This window comes from Centrocercus urophasianus, unplaced genomic scaffold, assembly GCF_019232065.1.
Source record: "Centrocercus urophasianus isolate 14NV4802_14NV808 unplaced genomic scaffold, USGS_Curo_1.0 seq_22, whole genome shotgun sequence".
In the NCBI taxonomy this organism is placed as follows: domain Eukaryota; kingdom Metazoa; phylum Chordata; class Aves; order Galliformes; family Phasianidae; genus Centrocercus; species Centrocercus urophasianus.
In genome coordinates, this window is record NW_024884778.1 from 1742696 (window position 1) to 1760444 (window position 17749).

General features: G+C 44.7%; 2 protein-coding genes across 8 annotated transcripts in view; one reads left to right on the forward strand and one right to left on the reverse strand.

Annotated features, from left to right (window-relative positions):
• TRNT1 (tRNA nucleotidyl transferase 1) overlaps nucleotides 1–349 on the reverse strand; it is a 10498-nt gene extending 10149 nt beyond the window's left edge. For all 3 annotated transcript variants that reach the window (XM_042823279.1, XM_042823278.1, XM_042823277.1), the window contains exons 1-2: nucleotides 299–349; nucleotides 75–216 (exon numbers count right to left, since the gene is read on the reverse strand). In XM_042823279.1, the coding sequence (XP_042679213.1) occupies nucleotides 75–216 (142 nt within the window). In that variant the 5' untranslated portion in view covers nucleotides 299–349. The remainder of the gene's footprint in view (nucleotides 1–74; nucleotides 217–298) is intronic.
• A 271-nt stretch (nucleotides 350–620) lies between these two features.
• On the forward strand, nucleotides 621–17105 carry IL5RA (interleukin 5 receptor subunit alpha). 5 transcript variants are annotated; one of them, XM_042823847.1, is made up of 12 exons: nucleotides 621–2317; nucleotides 2568–2685; nucleotides 4450–4529; nucleotides 5556–5701; nucleotides 5917–6055; nucleotides 6579–6711; nucleotides 6784–6974; nucleotides 7434–7579; nucleotides 8217–8352; nucleotides 10802–10898; nucleotides 14687–14768; nucleotides 15532–17105. In XM_042823847.1, exons 1-12 carry the CDS (start codon nucleotides 2305–2307, stop codon nucleotides 15619–15621), a joined length of 1371 nt encoding a protein of 456 aa, XP_042679781.1. In that variant the 5' UTR covers nucleotides 621–2304; the 3' UTR covers nucleotides 15622–17105. The 5 variants fall into 5 exon arrangements, with proteins under 5 accessions (XP_042679781.1, XP_042679780.1, XP_042679783.1 ...); XM_042823846.1 differs by having other exon boundaries at nucleotides 2593–2685; XM_042823849.1 differs by having other exon boundaries at nucleotides 621–3146.
• The last annotated feature ends 644 nt before the right edge of the window (nucleotides 17106–17749 follow it).

The window sequence follows — 17749 nt, forward strand, 5'->3', positions numbered from 1 at the left end:
GCCGCCACAGCCCCCACCTGTGAGGGACCCGGAGCCGCCACAGCCCCTCCCGAGAGGCCCCGCCCGGCCCTCACCTGCCACACTGCGAAGCCCCGGTGTGAAGAGCGCCTGGAACTGCGGGGATTGCAGCCTCATGGCGCGCGCCGCGCGGTGCCGCAACCGGAGAGGCGGAAGCAGCAGAGCCCTGCAGGGCAGAAGCAACACCTCAGCCCACATCTGGGGAGAAACAGAGAAACGCCGCGTCAGCCCGCGGGCCCGAGCAGCGGGGAGAGGCCCCTCGCAGGAGCGTCGCACTCACCCGTGGGCTGCCGGCCTCGCTAGGCCCGGGGAGCGGCTCCGTGCGGCCCCGGCGCGGCGCAGCGCGATGACATCAGCGCCGCGACCCGGCGACGCCCCCCGCCCTCCCCTTTAGGCTGCTCGCGGGCGCCTCCTGCCGGCCGATCCGCGCATCGCTGCTCTCCCTCCGCCTCGCTCTGTAACCGCGGTCCCGCTGTAGCGCCCCGCGCTGCGCTGTTTGTTTCTCAGCCCCGTTCCACGGCGGTGCGGAAGCACGCGTCAGTACGGTGTGCAGAGAACAAGCGCCGCCGTCCCATCCCCACCGTGCCCGTGTTCCTCGGGAAACAGCTCTAAACACCTCCACGTGTTGTGAAACCTTCACGGTCCATCCGTGCGCTGGTTGCGAGGTCCCGTCAGCGATCCTGAAACAGCTTTAAGCGCTGTGGCTGCTGAACTACGTGCAGGAGCAGCTCCTGAGTTCGTTCAGCTTTTAACGTGTGGAAACATTTGGGTGGGAGCCCTGTGCCAAATCCCAGGCACAGCTGGGGGTGCCCGTCTGCTCTCCATGCCGTGCCGTCACGCCGCTGGTTCCATGTGTGAGATTTGCAGAGCGGTGCTGCAGAGCTGCTCAAACACACCGCTTGGTTGCCTTTGAAGTTCCAAGCCGGAATAAATCTGCCTCTGCCAAAAATGCTACGGGTTCTTTGTACCTGAAAAGAGATGTTATACAGATCTGTTCAGCCTTTCAAGCACCCAACAGATCAGCACTTTGCTGCAGAAAGGAGAGTGCTTGCGAGCATAAAAGGGTTTTGGGGAATGACCTATTGCCAAAAACATCTCACATTGACAATAATTTTGTCAGGCTTGTGTAAGAACATAAGAACATAACCTTTTCTTACCTGTTCTTTTTGTGACTGCTTCTTTTGTTAAATATCCTGCCTCACCTTTAGAAACAACCTCCTTTCTGCTGTAACGCCGAGCTGCAGCTGTCAGAGCTCCCTGCTCAACAGTTAGCTGTTTATTCAGGAGTGCACAGATACAGAAAACAGGGCACCTCACGTATCTCCGTGCCTCCTGGCAGGATTTCCTTACAACCCTCATTCCTGGCTGACTTTGTCTAAAGGTGCCCAGCCATAGTTTCCTCTGCCCCCCCCCCCAGCACTGAACGTTCCCTTCACACCTAACCTGAATTTTACCTGTCATTACCTTTTATTTCTAGCTTCCCACTGCAATGGACTTGGAAAACAGGTGAAAGCCTTCATTTGTGCTCTAAGATTGCACCTCTGCATGGGCATTCCCCTAATTTGTTTTGAGTGGTTCTGGTTTTTGTAGCATCCATCACTGTACACTGACCTCCCATTGTTTGCTCTGTTTCTTTCTCCAGTGCAGCATCTGCACGGGGCAGTGCATTGAGTGGGGGCTTTATCAGTGCTGAGCAGAGCAGAAAGATTGCTTCACGTGTCTCGCAGAGGATGCCAGCTTCCAGCTGCCCCAGCACGCCTTTTTCACAAGTGCACAACAGTTGTTGAGTCCTCTGTGGTTTATGACCTGGCATAACCCCAGATCCTTTTCTGTAGAGCAGATACCTAATCACAAGTTGATTACTAATAGCCTGTAATGTGCAGTTAATAGCACCTAAATGTAGTTGAGAGCTTGACCATGCTGAACTGTGCCCAATTTTCACTGATTTTTGAAGAACTTGCTTAAATTGAGTTCTAGTCCCCAAAGAACTCACCTCTACCAGCTTGCATCACCTTCACATTTAGAAGGGTTTTCTGTATTTGCAATCCAGGTTTCTAATGAACATGTCATTAGCCCTCCCATACCTACCTAGGCCTATTACAAACAGACTCACTTTCTGCTTTCTCTATGCCCTTAGGTTGTTTTCCACTCCTTTTGAGCCTGTCTTATCCAGCCTTCCTATGGATCACAGCTCAGAGCTCTCTGCACAAGATTGGGAAGCTGGTCTTGTTCTGGTGCCAGTAATTTCTCTAAATACCACCAACAGACACATGGCTGTATGGCAGGATGACTGGACAAGGTAATTCCGCACGGTCTTCCAGCAACACTAGGATTTGATTTTCTAGGGGATGAACAACTTGATGATGGCACTGGTCAGCAAGTAGATTCTTTGCTTTGCAAGTAGATTCTATAGTATGGTATAGAACTAACCCTCGATACATAAAGTAAAACCATATGCTAGAACAGAGCCTTCCATCCTGTGGTTAAATCTGCAGTTCCCTTTTACAATGCAGGCTTGTCTAACTTATCATCTCCTATCATTTCTGAAGTACCTATCACATCTGTGCTTAAAAGACAGCAGTTGCAAAAGGAACCCGCAGGGAGACAACCCAGAAGACGTTTGAACAAACAGAGGAGGCTCTTCACACAACTTCGGAGACTCTGCAGGTAACTCCTGGGATTTACATTGCAGTCTGTTTTTCTGTCTTTCTGTGCTTTGTTTGAAGATTGGCCCCACTTTGAAAAGTCATCTTTGCATTATGGTGGGAAGTGCATCTGGAATCTGCTCCTGACCAATTGCCTCTCAGTAGAACTCGTGTGTCAGTTGTAAGAAAGAAAATCATGACCAATTCAGCTGCTCACTGTGTTTAGATTTATACTGCACTTTATGAAGGAATAGACCCTTCCATGAAGGGAATGCATCTTTGACTTTCTCCTCACTGCTTTTTACTGCGCATAACCAAAACCATAAACAAGGCTTTTACTCATCCTGAGAACTTACTATGCCCGTTTTTGTGGGGAGCATCATCTTGTTTGTAGGTATTTGTTAACTTTTTGATTGTATTTTCAGGATTTCATGGCATGAGACAAACCTGTTATCACAGACTGTGTGATACCATTCACGAATGGTAATGCAATTGGAAAAAATCTTGGGGCATTGTCTAAGCATAAATGTATGGTATAGGTAACAGTGCCCTGGTAATCATTCACGTGTATTCTGGAAGAACCAAAATATCTGACCAAAATGTCTCAGTAACCCAACCTATGCAAAAGCAAACACTGACTCTCCAGGAATAATCCATTAGAAAACTCTAGAGGTTCAATTAGCCTCATGGACGCTTTGCCTGGCAGAATACCAGATAGACACAGAAAACAAATGCAGATAATGAGCAGACTTGGACATTAAGAAACATACTGCATTGTGAATTATGCATCATTTTAACGAACTAAGCACTCATACACCATTTTTAAAAATAGTTATTGTGTAGCAGAAGTACTCCAACTGTGATCAATTGGATTGCTTCCAGTCCCTGGGTTATTTATTGGAGGTTCAGTGAGAACTGATGGGTTAAAGATGCTTTCTCTGCTCATTACCGTCTGAAAATATTATGTTTTTCATACAAGCAATTGTGTAGATGCCCCAGGGAAGCAGTGTGATTGGGCTAGGAGGGCGTATTTCTCTTCTGTGAGAACATTTTGGAAAGCTGCTGTTCTGTATTTCCATGTTGTTTATATTAGGTTATACATGAATGATAACACACAGATTTTTTTTTCCCTCAGTACTTCATGAAGCAATCTGTAGGAAGCATAGGAACATGCTGTTTTCAAGCATTAAAAATAGTCGCCCATTTAAATTAGAAACAAACAAAATAGTTTCTCTTACCCCCAGTAATTAACACTGGAGAATTAGCCTTGAGGTGAGCGCTGAGACTGCTTCTCAGTGAAATGGAAACAGGAGAGTAAATTCCAGCAAGCAGCCATTTTATATACAGTGGCAGCTAAAAAGACAGCTATTTCTGCTGTTTTTCTTGGAGTGAATGGGTCTCCACTGAAAGCCAACCTACCTGAAGCCAACTCTCTCTGCTAAGAGATGCTGTAGGTCCATGACCGCTGCTCTGAGCATCCACGCATGGCAGTGCTGGAAACAGCAGCTTTTTCAAGGGGGCCTGGAAAAAACAAAGGGAGCAAAATGAGATGTGGTTAGTTGTACTTAATTTTAGCTTCAACAAGATGTATCTTCCTGCAAGGGAAGGAGAAAATTCTGTGCCCTGCAAGGTTTTATTGCTTTGGTCATGTAGCTGTGATTACTCCATGGTCTGCGTGCTTAACGCTTGGGCTTGGGCTTGGTTTTGGCTGTCAGCCTGTCTGTAAAACGGTTGCAAGCCATGTACTCTGATGCATGGTTTTTCTCACTGACCGTCTAAACTTTAGAGCCAGCATGATGAGAGTTTGTCTGATGCTCCTTTGGATAAGAATCGTAGTCCAGCCACGCACGCTTCAGTGTAAAGCAGGTAAGTTCTTTTCCTTCCAACAACAGCAGTGTTCCGGACAGTTTTACATCCAGGAATAAAACTGCACCTATCAGCAGAAACAAGGCAGCATAGAACATTGAGGGCAGCAGCCCTGGTCTCTGTCCTGGCACATCAAGAACCTTAACATTGGCATTTTTTGTGGGCATTTTGGAGCAAGCAGTTCAGGGCAGTTGGTGCGGGGGTTTTCTAACTCTTCAGGAGGCCATTTCTCTAATGCCAAACACTTGCTTGAAAGTTGAAGAAACGGGCATTAAAAGCTGCCTGGGACATGGCAAATGAGGGAGGATGGGCTCTGAAGCACTCCAGAAATGGAAGAGAGTAGATTGATAATTTCACTGCATTGCTATTTATATGCTAACATTTCTCCCCAGCACGAGATCTTCTTCATTTCCATAAGAGCTCCAGGAATCCCTTTTGCCTTGTCATTTTAAATTATCATTCTCATCCTTTCTGTGTTTTCTTCCACTTATGCCTAATTCCTCTGTTCATCATGCTTTTTTTTCCTCTCACATATGTCTTCTTGTGGCTGTCAGCCTTCACGTAGTCAGCCCCCACATCACGCTGTTCTGCAAGACTGGGTCAATAAGAATGGATTGTTTGGCTGGTCGCTTATCGACCCTGCTCAGTACAGATGCCCAATTCTCTAGGGGATCCAACTGAAAAGCCTGAATCCAATTAATAAGCCAAATGTAATGTGTTACTGTAATTATAAAGATGAAACCATTGTAAAAAAAAATAATAACCGTCTTAAGCTAAGTTTTAAGTAAACTCTTATTTGATGAAGTTTTGGTTGTTATTTAAATGTATTTTTCAAATATCAGAAATGCTTTGAGAGAAACTATTGAGAGAATATAATATAATATAGTTTTATTATATTATTTATAATTTAATAGGATATAATATTTTTGTTTTCTTGTATTGCTCACTACGTTATCTATAGGTATTGGCCTAAACAACTTTTTTAGGATTACTGCACTAAGAATTTCTTTGTTTTCTTCCTTACAGTTCAGGTTTTCCCACCTGTTAACTTCACCCTTACAGTCTCTGCATTAGCACAAGTACTTCTAAGCTGGAAGCTGAGTCCTAATCAGGAACAAAAGAACTACACTATTAGATACGATGTGAAAATCTTAACTCCTGTGTTTGAAGAGGTAAGATAAAAATAAGTCCAGGGTGCTAAGAAGGCTGACTTCTTGTTGAGTTCAACAGGGGAGCAGAAGGTGTGATGTATGTGATGGTTTCAAGCAACCACGTAGCGAGGCACTCAGCTAAAAGCCCGCCCTCTGTAGACCACTCTTAGCAGATCCCTTAATTAAGCTTCTATCTTGTGTTGCTTCTTTCTTTCTTTCTTCTTTTAATTTTCAAGTATGATACAGTGAAGACTCACAGTCTCCAAACAGCTGTACTCCACAATGGTTTCTCGGCGCATGTCCGCACGTTGCTTTTCCATCAGGGTCTTCAGATGACGAGCGACTGGGTGACAGCAGAACTCCAGCCTCCACCGGGTAAGAAGAAATGAGAAAAAGGTCTGAATTTGTGTTCTCTACTGGTCTATGGAGTAGACATCAGAAGCTGAGAGGTTTAATACTGAATAATACAGCATTTCTCACTCTACGTGCTGCAATGGTTTTACAGAATCATTTAATCCAGGCCTCTCTGTATGGCTCCACAGCCTGCTATACAATCTGAAGATGCAACATAGGTAACCCATATAAAATATTCTAAACATTGCTTGCTAAAGCTGAGATAACCTACTCCCATCCACTCAAGGATGGCAAAACACTGCCTGAATCCCAAGGTGCACAGAAGGTACGTCATGGTGCTGTGTGCTACAGCCTTACTTGGTGGTTTTTTGGAATCTCCATCCTTCCATAACTGGTAGAACTGCAATCAGTACCAGGACTGGACAAAACCTAGATAAAAATGGACAAAAGACTGTAGTCAAAGTGTCTTAGAAGTGCCAATTTCATGCAACTTCTGTAGTAAGTGTTTATTTTCTTCCTGTCTTATAATTCTGTGTTTCTGTAGGTGCTGAAAATACAGCTGTCACTGATCTGTCCTGTGTTACTCACTTCACCATTTCTAGCACTGTTTCTCTCCATTGCACTTGGCTTCCTGGTAAAGGGGCACCAGAAGATACTGAGTACTTTCTATTTTACAGGTTGGTATCTTCTCCCATTTTACTCAACACAAAATTTTTTGGAGAGCATTTCTCACAAATGTTTTAATTTAGGTATGAGACCTACATGGAAGAATGCCAACATTACATCAAAGACAAGTGGAACAGGAATATAGAGTGCAGGTTCTCAGTGACTCATATTGTTCCTGGTGAGATTGATGAGCTCATTGTAATACACATTAATGGCTCCAGCAAGTATGCTGCAATCAAGCCTTTCCAGCAGTTGTTTAACCAAAATGCCATTGGTGAGTAGAAACAAGCAAATGAACAAACAGTTCAATGAATAAAGTCCAGCAGAACTGTGAAAGACTTGTGAGAGAATGTTGTCAATCCACAAAATGGCTGCTGGTCATTTGATTTTTTTCCAGATTTCAGTAACTTTCCTGGTTAAAAAAAGAAACAAAACGGTTTGAATCAGTCTATGATTAATTTCATGACTTTGCAAAGAGTAATTTAATAACCTTCTCCTTCAATAATCCAGTTTTTCTGATCTTATAAGTGGATTTTTAAAGTTCTTTTCCTTTAATTATTTTGTGCAATACACCTATTCCTCTTTAATCTTTACATTTTCTGCCTAAAATGTGAAATAACTTCAGAAAGTATAGGCTGCATTTGAACACTTGATCAATTTATAATCTGTTTCAATTGCTAGTATTTAAACTTCACTCTATATATAACTTACTGGTGTGATTTTCTTTTCATAGAAAAGGTGAATGTTCCCAGAAATGTCACTGTATTCTTAGAGCAAAATGATCTCGTGGCCACATGGGAGAAGCCACTTTCTACTTTCCCTAAAGGCTGTTTTGAATACGAATTTTACCTCACCAACTTGAAGTCAGGTAACAAGCAGGTAATTGCTTCTCTGGTGCCCCAGCATTACATTTCACTCCTGACACTCACTGTCCTGTATGGATAAAGATTGACTTCATGCAACCTGGAGAAAAAGCCTTTGTATTCATAAACATGGTACACATTTAAGATCATTTAAATTAAAATCTGCTATCAGTGCATTTGTGAAACTATGAGCTGTTGGCGAAACTTGTGTCCCATTTGTGACTAGGGTTCAACAAAGCCAAAATCTCAGCAGTTTTCATGTTTTATGTCCTTTTTGGATATCATTTATGCCTGCAACAAACCATCTCCAAGAGACCTTGGAAAACAGAAAAACGAGAAGGTTACTCCCTTGTACTGTGTTCTGCCTTCAGAAGGATGATGGTGGACAGTTCTCAACATCCAGCATTAAGGGTCTTAAGGAAGAATCCAAAATAAGGCATATTTCACAAGATTTGCTCTGAAATACTGATACATAAGGAGAGGAATGGCACCTGTAAAGTCAGACAACTTTCTCCAAAGCAGTGTGTGATGTTCAGTGCAAGTCTACTAAAGAAGCTTGTAAAAATTAAAAAAAAAAAAACCATGATTAATCTGTTTTCTAGATTTCCTGGTCTTAAATAATGTGTGACAGTATGGTATTGTTTTGTTAACAGGTATCAAAAACATATTCACATGACTTCAGATTACGGATTGATGTTACCTGCAGATACTCCATACAGATAAGAGCAAATCATTACACGTGTGCTGTAAATGGATTCTGGAGTGACTGGAGTGAAATTATTTATATTGGTAAGGATTGCATGCATCAGTCTTGTAATGAAGGAATAATACATTGTTGGAAAGCACGTACTGCCCAAACCATCAGCGTGTGCAACACTCCCTTAATTTCAATAGAAAACAGCAGAAGTAGATGCTCCAAGATGCTAATGCTGGAAGGTACTGTGAGAGGTCACCCCAGGATTACCTTACTGGAGCTACCTGAAATCTTCAAACAAACCAAACCACCGTGGTCTTTGGAATATGATCATTTGCCCCACTTCGTTCTGTGTTTCCTACTGAGCAAAATTTTTTTCAGGGAGCAGCAATTTTCTTATCATGGCACGTTATCAACTGTTTGTTCTTAGACATCCTGCTTTGCTGTTAACATCTTTTGAGTTTCTTCACTTCCTGGTTTTCACTAAAAAAAAAAAAAAGGCAAAAGAAAATCTACTGTACTTCTCCCTTCCCTCTGCAGCATTCTCTAGCTTTGCTAAAAATTGAAATCCAATTCTGAATCCTTTCCTTGGGCTGTGGTAATCAAACCCTGTGCAGTGCAGCCATGTGCTGCCAAAGCGGCGTTGTTAAAGCTCACCTTGATCCCACCTTTCTCTGAGAGGTCGTTTAGAAGTGCTGCAGTCAAACAAAATACTCATGGCTGGTATGTGGAAGAACCCACTGCCAGGGCTCACGGTTTAACAGATGATTATATCAAGTTTGGGGCTGGAAAGTACTCACAGCACATCTGTGCTGTCCCAGTTCTGCTTTCCCAGCAATTCTGAAGAATCTGAGAGAAGCTCTGTCAACTGAAGCACTTCTGAAGCCATCTCTATCCTGCAGCATGATGGCAGCTGGGGAACCAGGAAACATAATTGTAAATGACTCCTCTACTAAGAGGCAGCAAATACCAAATATGAGAAATTCATTTAGTTGTTTAACGAGACAAAAAGGAAATTAGTCTTCCTTTTTTGTTTTTTTTTTTCAAAAAAAAAACCAAAAAAAACAACAAAGACTAAAATCTCAAACGTATCCAAGAACAGGATCAACTTCTTCAGTTTATCTTAGGAAAGGGGATATTTAGAGGCTTGTTACAATCCATTGACCCAGCAGAGGTTAGTCCATTAGTTGCTGGATTTCAGTACACATTTCAGCCATTCTGATCCACTCTGCTGCCAGCTTTCTGTGTGGCTCTCAGGATGGTTCCTTTATTCCTTCTCTGTCTCTCTTACATGTTGAACACTGGATGAAGCTTTGAGCAACCTGGTCTAGTGACTGGCACCCCTACCCATAGCAAGGGGTTGGTACTAGGAGGTCTTCAAAGTCTCTGGGGAGCACCATCAACCATAATATGGAAAAGACTTAGGACTCTTCTGGTTTTGGTTTGGGAAACAATGCTTCCCAGCCTTTATGATGGCAACCTTCACAAGTTGTTTGCACTGGGCATAACCCAGCTGGGTTGACAGTAACACTCCTGATTTCTTGAAAGAAAAGTGACAGCACTGCAGACTAAATAAGCCATCCAAAATCAATAAATAAGCCATGTTTGCAGCTGGGGATTTCTGTCTCAGTGGCATGAAGGCCCAGGACACATTGATGCAAGCTCATGACAGCACCCATGCCCTGCTCCCACTGCCTACTCTGAGACACCAGACTCAGCTCCTTGTTTCTTAGGAAGAAATCTGGCCCAAATTCAATACTGTGTTTTTTCTACTGCACCAATAAAACCAAGGTGTCTGCTGCTGGCCGATTTATGTCCTCTCAATTACCTGGTAATGGCAGTGCTGACATTTGATACGTAGGACTGGTAGTTATCAGAAGCACACACGGACTCGGCAACCTTTTGAAAATGCAGTTCAATGTAAATGTTTTTGTTATATGGCATAATGTGGCACAAAGTAATGGTCCTGGTCACTAAGCATGCCTTTCTAAAATAAAAACGTTGACCTTGGTAGAAATACCTGTGTCTGCTCGCAGGCAGAGGCAGTAGAGAAATCCTCCCAGAGGAAATGCATCAGCAACAGCTCACAGGAAAAACTGCAGGTTTCAACATCTTTTTTACAGGCAAGTTTACGAAGGCAGAGAAATGCAGTTCCTGTGCAAAGGGTGAGCAGAAGTGAAGAGCAATTTAATGGAAAACAAACAGGTTGTGCCTGAGGCTACAAGCAAGCAGTGCCTCTGCTGCCTTGGGCATCTGGGGATGAGGTGTGACACAGGCTGGCATCCTGGCAGTGCTGCCGGGCCAGGTTGCTCTGCTTGGTGGCAGTGCAGTGAAAGAAGTGTATTGAGGAAGTCAGAATGTCAGCATAACAGAATCTATTCCTGAAGCTTTACATTTCATTTTTAATTTGAGATACCAAGTCGGCATAGTTTGCATGTTAAACTGTGATATGAATAGAAAACAGATGATGAAACCTTTTGTAAAAGCATGCTTAAAATGACATCTGCACTAAAGTACATGCATTTTTTTTTCTCTGATACTCAGGAGAAAACAAACAGGAGAATCTGATAGTCTGGAGTCTTGCTGTGCTTTGTGTATCCACATGCTGTACGGTCACACTTATTGCTATAGTATGCAAATCGTAAGTATTAATTTCTTCAGTGTACCTAAGTATTGGTGTTGAACAGGCTTGGGGGTCATTAAAAGCTTTGCTTAATTTTTGGAAGGGATGCTGAGTTTTGTATTCAAGCATAATTACACAAAGCAGAAGTACTGAATAAGGAAGAATCAGCCTCATTAATTATCAATAATAATATTCAGCCAAACTGATGGGTTAAGAGGGTCATTCAATTTAATTTTAAAACAAAGAGAACCCCATATATCAAGAGAGAACATTTCCCTAAAAGGCTTTTTGTCCATATCTCATTTCCTCACTTAAGTGGACGTTACAGAGTTTATGAGTTCCAGAGGGGGATTCTGTCTTTAACCTCAGTAAAACTGATGAGACCATCTTTCATGGCCAAAATGTACACGCAGTCCATGATTTTCTCATTGGCCAGCACAGGTACACACAGTGTTCTACCCTGGGCAAGTAGTCTGTATGTCAACAGTGTGGTATGTACTCTGAAGAGGTAAAAATTCCAGTGGTCTTTTGAGCTTTCTGCTCCTTGTCACCCCTTGACAAGAACAAATGCATTCAAGTATTGGCTGTTGTGAGTTTTTAAGCTTATTTTTAAATACTGCAGAGGCTATGGATGCTAAAACAGCTTCCACATAGCCAAACTTCCAAGAATGTGCTGTAAAGAAAGCCAGCTGTGTTGGATTTCAGTAGCAGTGACTGGTCAGGCCATAAGTGATGAATCAGAGAATCCACGTAACTACAAGCTTTTTCCCTGAAACAAGCAGCAAGCATCAGTTTTCTGCTTCACAATACACACAGTTCCCCTCAGTTTAAGTGCCATCCTCAACTCTGCTAATTTCTGATTAATTTCTGTAGTGCATTTTGAATTAGTGGTCAGCCTGATGTGTCCCCTGGCCACTTCTTTACCTCACTGTCCCTTTTTCTAGCCCACTGGCCCACTCTGGGAGGAGGCAGGAGGTGCATAAAGATGAAGCACAGCGGTTAGCCTGTATGTTTAATATCTGCAGATATTAAAAAAAGAACAGTAGAACAGGTTCCCTATATCACAATTTCATTAATACTCCCAGTTTTTACCGCTGTTGAACATTCATGAAGTGTACCACGCAATTCAAGCCACGGAATCATTTGAAATTTATGCAATTTCAAGACATTATAAGGAATTTCATTCTACTAAAGGCTTCTATACATTTTTCTGTGATGCAAGCAGAGGTAAAGATCACAGCTAGAAGGAAAAGTAGCCTTTTGGAGAACCTTTTCACTTACTTGCAGTAACAGATGAGGAAACTGTCTTGATGAAAAGCACAATTGAATGCTTTCCTAGTTTGCCCTTTGTCTTCATGAATGAGCATCCTCTACACTTCCTCACCTCTGTCTCTGAGCAATACTTTCTCCTGGAGGAGATCCCCCAAGAGGATTGCCCTGCATACCCTAAGATGCCCACCCTGCCCTGCCCTGTTCCCCTTCTTGTCTGCACCCCACACAGCCCATGGCCAGCAGCCCCCCAGCACCTGCTGCAGGGCTGTCATTTCGAACAGGTCACAGAGAATCTTGGGAGCCATGCTGTCAGTAAAGGCACTCCAGCAAAATGTGAAATCAAGTATTTTATCCGTCTCATCACGGAGGTTACAAGAGAGAAAAAGAACGTATTCTCTTATTTCTGTTTATCTTTGGCCTTCTAAAATCCAGCCCATGGGAAAGTAGCAAATTTAGAAAGAAAGACACAGCACAACATCTGAAGCAGAGTGAAGCTTGGAGGGGCCCACAGGGCATTTCCAAAGCCTAATGGTCCAAGTGGTGCTAACAGCAAGGGCCGTGGTCTAAGCCATATAAAGGCAAACACAGATGTCTAGATTACTTTTTTGCGACAAAATATTTAATCACTCCACTTTTCAGTGTTCTGCAAAAAAAAAAAGACCAGGACCATACTGAGAGCATCACTGTAAGCACCACAGCACTGCCCCATTGCAAGGACCCTTGCACCTGAGAGGCATGCAGCCACCACGAACCCGGCTGTGCTCCCACCTCAGTGCTGCTGGGCACTCGTGCTCCCATCCTTAAGTGTTTCCAGTCCAGAAGTGATGTGTAACTTAATTGCTGACTCAATAAATGATTAGGGCACAGCTCCATCAAAATCTTTCATTGATAAACAGCACAACTACAAATGCACCAGCTCCGAAGAAAACCACACCTCCTTGGTTACGTTATGCAGCAGTAGTGTAAATCAAAACCACACTCAGACTGAGGTAAGAGCAGGTTGCACCCCTGCTGCTGTTTCCCTGAGCATGCTGGGAAGGTCTTTACTGCTGTTTTCCCAAATTCTCCATCTTTCCTGGCAGCAGCCTTGCCCCAGGTCCCTTTGGCTGAAGCTGAACTGAATTTGGGCACCCTGAGGCAGGTGGCAGCGGGTCACTCAGCCTTCCCTCAGCTCTTTGAAAACCATGTGCCACTGGGGCTGTGTGGAGAGAGCTAAACTTATTTCTCCTCCTGGGAGGCCAGGACACAAAGGATTATTCTGGTCCTTCCAGATCTGGCCCCTGCTAGAAGCTGGGGGAAGAGGCAGAGCACAAACCAGTCCCTCTTTATGCCCACAGAAATGCCACCTCACAACAAACGGCCTTTTCAGATCCCCCTGTTTCTGCTGAGCACAACTGATTATTTACTGTTCTGAGATCACTTTGCTCTTCGTGGTAGGAGCTGTGAAGATGGAGTGCCTGCACCCGGGCGCGCACATTCCTTTCTTGGCTGCATGCCTTCCCAAGCCCCGGTCCATGCACAGCAATGGCAGACATCCCATAACCTGCTCAGTCAGATCTTGCTTTGTGCCAGCCTTGGTACTTCCCCTCCCTTCAGCAAATAATCAGTTCCCAATCAATGTCTCCTTAAAGGCAGCAGCCGCTCAGCCAGGAAGGTTTAGCTCCAAAGTGATTGAAAATGCTTTGAGGAAGGGTGGGTGGGAGAGAGATGAGGATTTTTCTTCTGTCTCAAAATGAAAGCTATGGAAAAGAGTAAGTTAGCAACAGGAATTTATTTTAGACTCCCTGCTGAGGAGGAATAATAGGATAAAAGAAAACTTGACAGAAATCGGAAAGCTTTAGAAGGAAAGTCAAAGTAACCAAAGCGCTCAACGAACCAGAGATCAGCCAGAGCTGTCACAGAACAAATGGGGCAGGGGAGCGGGGCTGGTTGCAGTGCCCAGGGCTCAGGTGCTGCAGGGCAGCCATGCCTCAGCCTCACCTCTGCTTCGTGGGCACCAGGCCGGTCCCCAGCAGGCTCTGCACGCTCCTCCTGAGCTAAGTCCTGTCACCTTCACGCTGGCCACGTTCCCATTAAAATAGGGCCCTGCTTGGACCTTGGCAGACAGAGCCTTTTGGTGACTGAGATGTGTATTCTGTACTCTGAGCTGTGTCAGATGCAAGGAAACGGTTGCACTGCAGCTCTTGCTACCACAAATGTGCAACTGCTTGGGCCACAATAAGGAATCACGGAATCACTAAGGTTGGAAAAGACGCGTCGGCTCATCCAGTCCAACCATCAACTCATCACCACTAAATGCAGCATCTTACAGGCAACCCATGCAATTCCTTGCAATTGCTCTCTTGCCAAGACACAGATTACGTCCAGAAACCACGATCTGAGCACAGGGCAGCCTGTCCTGAACTCCCAAACCAGGCTGCCCTCAGGCACAGCCCTGCGCTGCTCCCCCAGTCAGGGCTGCTGGTGCCCGCAGGTCAGACGCTTCCTCAGCACCCAGCAGTGCCCTCACAGCCCTTCACCTCCTATTCCCACAGACAACACACGTGGAGCAAACTGTTTCCGCCCATTCCGACGCCCAGGATCAAGTTCAGAGATCCCTTTCCAAATCACTACGAGGTAAAGTCATATTTTAATCGCTTTCGGTTTTTCTTAACCAACAGAGGGAACACTTGTGTGCTGTCCCTCCAGCCCTGCCTCCCGTGGCAGCAGCGCAGCCAGGCACGGCGTGCCTTGGCAGGGACTGGAGCTCAGCTCCTGCAGAGCCGATTTGTTTTGGGAAACCGAACGGTGAGAGATGCTCGTGTCCTACTGTTAAGCTGGTTTTAAGCCTTATTATGTTTGCTGTCGCTTTCCCGGTAAATACATTTGCCTTACAGATAAGATAAAACTCCTCATTGTCTGCTCAAGGAAGTGCTGCTCACTAACTTGATTTTAATTTGTCCCCTCAGAATAGAGGTTTGATTTTCGGGGTATTATTCCATGGTCCGGTCAAGGAAACAGGCTTAAAAGATTAGCAAATGTTTGTTTTTAATCAAAGCCACGGGTGTAAAATAACATGACTTAGGGTATCACAAATAAGAATGTGAGAAACGGCAAATATTAACACCGCAGCCAGGAAATGGGAACGCACAGAGGCTGTTCTGTTCCCAGGGGCATCTCAGCGCTACCTTCAGTCCTGCTGTCCTTCAGGGAAGCTCAGGGTGAGCAGAAGGTCAGGGCACAGGGATAGGAGACCTTGGAGCTGCTTGCTGCGAGCGCTCCATGCCTAAATTAAAGCATACATTTGGTGAGGTGCTGGCGTTACTGCCGCTGTGGGCTACCCTGCAGCTCTTGATGGCTCGCTGGTTCAGTCGGTGCTGCAGCTCTGCTTGTTTTGCAGAGGGCACGCAGCTGCCCCAGCGAGACGTGGCTGGAGCCAGGCCTGACCGAGGGCCTCCCCTGCAACGCTCTGCACGACGACGTCTTCTGAGGCAGCCGCACGCGAAGAACTGCTCGGCTGTGGTTCCAGCACTGTTTGTTGGTTCATTTAGAACAACTGCTGTGAGCGGTGTGGAAAGAGCACGGCGGTGCCAATGGCGAGGCGACAGCCCCAACCCACAGACGGTGGTGTAAGAGGTTACAGCGTAAGGGGGAAAAAAAAAAATTAAAAAAGCAGCACTTTCCTGGCACGTTCTGATGCCTTTCCTCAACCCGATCTATAGAACACAGCCTGGGAACACAGCCCTCAGTTATGCATAGCTAAGGAAGTTTGCCAAGGAGCTCCCTGTGGTTTTTACCAAGGCTTTTTGATACTAAAGGAGCTGGGCCCCTCCTCCATCTGTAATTCCAACTGCCTTCAGGTGAGTTTGAATATCCAAGCCCAAGATTGCAGCTCATTCTTCTTACCCATCCAAGCAAGTTACCAGACCTGCCCCAAGCAAGCTCTGGTCTGCCCTCACCAGCTGCTCTGCTCTTTGCATCCTGCCCAAAGAGCCTCCTGCCCACCCGGCTGCCCCAAGCACGTAAGCATGGAATAGGAAGACAAAAAAACAACAAAACACTGAGCAATGAAGTTGTTTGGGAAGTGCCTAAACATAATGGAGCTCCCAGGTGCTAAAGACTAGAAATAATTATAATAAATGAGGCAGCTCTCATCTGGGTGAAATAGCATGGCTCCATCAAAATTAATGTAGCTCATTAATATAACAATGTTTGTGCCTCAAATGTCTCTACTGCTTGTGATTGGAATGGATTGGAGGTGCCCAGCTTTAACAGTCTGAAAATCAGTATTTCATTAGTAAAATCCTAAAAACGAGATGAAAGAATTCATTTACTGTAATGTATTTCATTTATGTCACGGCTTCAAGTCCTCTAATAAATAAGATTTGTAAATATAATTTCACTCCCATTAATGGAAAGGTGCTGCAGAGATTAATGCAGTACATTTCGGTTTAGTTTGCATTTGAGCTGTGCACTGTGACTGCTCTGCACTTGCAGCGAAAGCCTTCAGCTCTCAGGGCACTTGGACAGGTACCCACATTTCTGCTAGGAGCTTCAGAAGTGGCAGAGAAGCTTGGGATTTTCCATACTGCTGGTGGGGATGATGGGAAAACAACACAAACATTTGCAGTCTGTTGTTTCCCTCACCTGGATTTCTGTGCTTTTTCCCCAAAGCCATGCTCAGGTGCCCCCCACCAGGTGCCAAGCTCCCTACCTCCATCTGAGTGTCACCGCTTCTCCTTCCCCATGCAATGTTCAGCATCACGAGCCTTGCCTGTGCTGCTGCTTGGGAGCTGATGAAACTGCCTGACACGTGGCCGGGCTGAGTGCTGCACGGCCCTATGGTGGCACGAAGACATTAAAACATGAATTTTTAAATTACTGCTTAGGCTGCATTCCAATGAAACAGAAATCCTTTTGAAATCATGGCTATTTTAATTGTTTTAATAAATCTTTGCACATTTCCCATGGAAGATGGTGATTCTACAATTTCTTTCTAAAAAGTGAATCGCGTCCTTTTGGTTTTAAGCATTACTGATGGGCAAAGTGTGCTGGGTTCCTCTGAAAAACCAAAGGAAACACCCAAGATTTGCTCCAATCGCACAACTTACACTGCCACACTTAACACAGTTAGAAACACAAAACGTTGCCACGATCCACAAAGACAAGAAGGAAGCGATGCCTTACCTGAGGGGAAGGAAGCGTTTGTTTTGTTTCTGATCCTTTCTGATATCTTGGTGAGACTCAGAGATGCCCAAGCTGCACTGCAACCACACCAACCTGCATGGAAGCTTTGAAAGTTCAGGACTCTACAGAAACAGCTGCTCTCACCCTAATAGATTTACTCTGAAGCAGACCTGTCTGCTGCCCCCCCATGTGGGGAGGAGCCGGGTGGGCACTGGGTGCTGACATTTGTCACTGTGGGTGCAAAGGGATGGAGGGGAGAAACGCTCCTGGCAGACAGGTATCTTTACAAATGACAGAATATTTATTAACAATACCTTTAAAAAAAGGTTACATCTGCTAGTTCACTGATAAATATCATTTACACTGGGGAGAAAACTACAGCTCTTTTTTTTTTTTGTTCCATTTTTCTTGGTTTTGTGTTTTTTTTTCTT

What these genes read in the sequence shown, in the direction of transcription:
- IL5RA (XM_042823846.1), top strand. Translation starts at nt 2,076, where the DNA reads ATGAACATGTCATTAGCCCTCCCATACCTACCTAGGCCTATTACAAAC. An exon ending in AGAACTCCAGCCTCCACCGG is followed by an intron (nt 6,056 to 6,578) that starts GTAAGAAGAAAT and finishes GTGTTTCTGTAG; the next exon opens with GTGCTGAAAATACAGCTGTC. An exon ending in GAGTGAAATTATTTATATTG is followed by an intron (nt 8,353 to 10,801) that starts GTAAGGATTGCA and finishes TCTGATACTCAG; the next exon opens with GAGAAAACAAACAGGAGAAT.